General features: G+C 37.6%; 1 protein-coding gene across 2 annotated transcripts; it reads right to left on the bottom strand.

The window, feature by feature from the left end:
• Window positions 1–317: 317 nt before the first annotated feature.
• On the bottom strand, window positions 318–3,404 carry LOC143913559 (uncharacterized). Of its 2 annotated transcripts, XR_013260720.1 has the most exons (4): window positions 2,943–3,404; window positions 2,638–2,871; window positions 623–2,514; window positions 320–455 (listed from the first exon to the last, which is right to left on the bottom strand). XR_013260720.1 is itself a non-coding variant. In XM_077433429.1 (3 exons), exons 1-3 carry the CDS (start codon window positions 3,054–3,056, stop codon window positions 1,942–1,944), a joined length of 921 nt encoding a protein of 306 aa, XP_077289555.1. In that variant the 5' UTR covers window positions 3,057–3,273; the 3' UTR covers window positions 318–1,941. The 2 variants fall into 2 exon arrangements, 1 of the variants encoding a protein (XP_077289555.1); XM_077433429.1 differs by having other exon boundaries at window positions 318–2,514; window positions 2,943–3,273.
• Window positions 3,405–3,823: the final 419 nt, after the last annotated feature.

A 3,823-nucleotide genomic window follows, 5' to 3' on the forward strand; every position in this document is an offset into this window, starting at 1 on the left:
CAATCATAACAGTTATATTAAAAGTAGATTTCCTAGCTTTTAACTCGTTTCAAAATGTGTTCCCCAGCTTTGCTTGATAAAAATTTCCTTAAGTCATTACAATTGCATTAATTCAGCTTCTACATTTTCTAACAATAATCTGTTTCTCTCCTTTTTTTCGAGGTTGCACTCATTAGACTAAATATTCTTTCACAAATTGCAATGGAATGTATAATAGAATTGAGAGGATGTGGGCCACAATTTTATACAAATTATTCCAAGCGGAATGATCTTTAAGAAATGATATTTTAAAGATCATTATAAAAAAAATATTTGGTCAAGGACAAGACATTAATTTATTTAGTATTTATTTTTAATATGTACCAAGAAGGCCTAGCAGGTAAACCCAGTGCGCCTTCCTGGCCAGAAACATTTGATACAAGTATTATCAGTGGCCGTCACTGCATCGAAAGTGACTTGAACAAAAGATCGAAATTTTTTCGCAATTTTTATGACGATGTATGAAATAGTCCGTTTACCTTGCATACATAAGAAAAGCTGGTAGTATATACAAATATAGTACCGTTTACCATGTATACATTCTTTTCGATTTTTTGACTTTCGTTCAAGTCACTTTCGATACAGTGACCCAGACCCAAGTATTATACAAAGTGAATACATATCAATAAACACCCAGAGACTTCTATGGTCAACCCTTTGCCCGCGGCAATAAATATAGCGAACAAGCCCTGTATGCGGCACCTTTTTTGCGAATTTGGCAATCGAGTTTTCGACCATAAATACAGATTTTAATATTTACTCAAGTAACCAGATATGTTAATTAACACATAAAGTATTATTTTAAACAATAAAATACATAATATATCTCGTAGTTTTGGATTAATTGTCAAATAATCATTCATCATAATTGTATGAAGGCGTGACGTCACATAAACGAGGTTTCAGTATGGTTCCACAAAAAACTAATTTTTGACTGGTATATATTCATTTTAAGCAAATTGAATAGATGGCATTCAACTCTCAGTAATATATTCAACCAATTTTGAACCTTAAAACAGTTGAAATAGGCGCATATAAGGCTCAAAATCCCGTGCAAAGTTCAGAAATTCTATGGAAGACAGCCGCGCTACAGACTTGTCGCCCAAAGCTTCCATAGAAGACGGCCGCGGGCAAACGGTTAAACAATTTAGCGAAATTCAGTAAATAAATATCAATTCACATTCACAGATACATTTTATACAATTCAGCGAAATTCTAGATTGCTGAAAACTCGAGATTTGCTACAATATGGGTAAGGTTGCCAATTTGTTGGAACCATTTCAATGAAAATCAAATAAATTGATAAACTCCGATAGGAAACGATCGACCTGGAGTCACAAATCCAAGGTCTGGCCAGCTGAAACCAGTGGGATTTGAACCCGTGAGCACTAAGCATTATATGCTAACCACTAGTCAATTCTACAGGTTTAATGAATTGAAATTTGTTACTTTTGAAGTCAAACCATTTCTACTTCTATACATTTTTGTACGTATGCAAATTTTGTGAAGAACGGATTTTCAGAGGCAATGCAGGACTTGGGATTTGTCTGTTGAACTCGGGACAGTCCCGCTCAAATAGGAACATCTGGCAACCGTGGTCCACGAAGACTATCCTTTGATGCGAATAATTTTAAACGAACGTCACATTTGCGTGATCCATTCCCAGTATGAGGTTACATTTGTAAACAAATGATTTTGGACAAATATTACATGTTTGTGGCTTTATCCCTGTATGAATATGCACGTGTCTACGAAGACTATCTTGAAAGAGAATGATTTTAAACAAATGTCAAATTTGTGTGAATTCCCAATTCATTATGAATTCGCTTCTGCCTTCTAGGAAAATCTGTATCAGTGAATAATTTTGAGCAAATATCACTTTTATGTGGCTTTAACACAATTTCAATGGTGGGATTTCAAATGCTTTAAAAGTATATATTTAGAAGTGAATGATTTAGAACAAAAGTCACATTTGGGCGACTTTGCCTTCATATGAACTTTCATGTGTATAACCATATATTGTTTGCGTTTTACTGATTTTGAACAAATATCACATTTGAACGGCTTTTCATTAGAATGACATTTCAAATGTCTCATTAGGGCGTATTTTTGAACGAATGATTTTAAACAAATGTTACATTTGAACGGTTTTTCCCCAGAGTGGCGTGTCATATGTATCTTCAAGTGATATTTGTTAACAAACGATTTTAAACAAATGTTACATTTGTGCGCTTCTACTTCTGAATGAATATTCATGTGTCCATGAAGGTAATGTTTTGAAGAGAATGATTTTAAACAAATGTCACATTTGTGTGGGTTTTCCTTGGTGTGAACAGTCATGTGTAATCGGAGGTTATTTTTCCTAGCGTATGATTTTGAACAAATATCACATATGAACGGTTGTTCTCGAGTATCACGTGTTGTATGTAACATTTCAGTTGTGTTGTCGTTTGAAGTAATTTTTCCTTCGTGTACCTAAAAATTCAATAATACATATAATTTCACGTGTAACATTTTCATATATGTGAATTTACATATTCGATTAGTTGAATGTTTTGCTTAAAATTGTTCAAAGCCACTCGAATCCCATTTACTTACTTCGCCATCGTCTGGTGGACTAGAAATGTTGGGTAGCAAATTAGCATTCGACTCATCTTTCCATATTAAATCATCTAGCATAACCTCCTCCCGCTTGACATTCAAAGACCCGTATAATTTCACCCTCGACGTTTCGTCACTCTGAAGACAAGCGTTTCGAAAGCTGTGGAGCAATTCCAAATTGTTGACACATGAATGGCATATCATATCTGGCAGATGGTCACCTTTTCTAACCTGCAAATGAGAAAGGTATTGACGATTACGAGGTCTAGCGAATTAACAATAGCAATAGTAACCTAACTGACCCGCAGCTGACAGCAGGTCCAAATGCGTTGCGCCAAACGCGTTGGATGAGGGTCGTCATGGATGGAGACGAAGGAGCCTGCCGGAGCAGAGCAGAGACAAAGTCTGCACTCCATCGCTACTTGGGCAATAGAAGCGCAAACCTCGGAGTGAAAAGTGAAGAGTGGACGATGGATGGTTGCAGACGTTTCAGAGCAGTGGTACCCTAAGTTATTGTGGCCACGGACCCCTGCTTAGAGCACACAGATCGAAGACTGGAGATCCGATTTAGAACTTTAGTGTTGAGAGTGATTGCCACGATCTGACAGCTCTCTATGTACGCTCCATCAAGACAAAAACCTGATCATTAACCCCAAGTGAAATAAGTCTACATAATTGCATTAACCCCAAGTGTAGATATCGTTTGCAATCCAACTTTCGTGTGTGTACACGTGCTAGTCTCAAGAAGTTTTTGCTATCTATCTATAGGGCGGGTGATAGGTTTCGACCGATTCCCGGCCTATAGAAACATTGTTTGTGTTTGTAAGAGGATCGTTTATTTATGTTCAGTTGTTACAATGGTAATTGTATGTACGAAGAAGTTGAGCTTCGGAGAAGTGAGCTGGCTGAATTTCAGATGTTCACTCTCGCGTTTGGAGCTGCTGCCTCGGTTTATATACGTTCTGGCTTGAAGCGTGCCGCGTGCAGATGCTTTGTCTTCGTTTCCAGGACACGTGTTGACCTGTTTTCGAGGCACGTGTGGTTTATAGCTATGGGGTCAGCGCCAGGACGTCGTTCGTTTGAGAATGGGGTCGTGTGCCACGCGTAAACGACTTTGTGGCTTGTGGAGTGCCGACGAGAGCGGACGAATAAAACGACTTCTACAACTCTTCTACTTCTTTCT

This window comes from Arctopsyche grandis, chromosome 6 (assembly GCF_051622035.1).
Source record: "Arctopsyche grandis isolate Sample6627 chromosome 6, ASM5162203v2, whole genome shotgun sequence".
Taxonomy (NCBI): domain Eukaryota; kingdom Metazoa; phylum Arthropoda; class Insecta; order Trichoptera; family Hydropsychidae; genus Arctopsyche; species Arctopsyche grandis.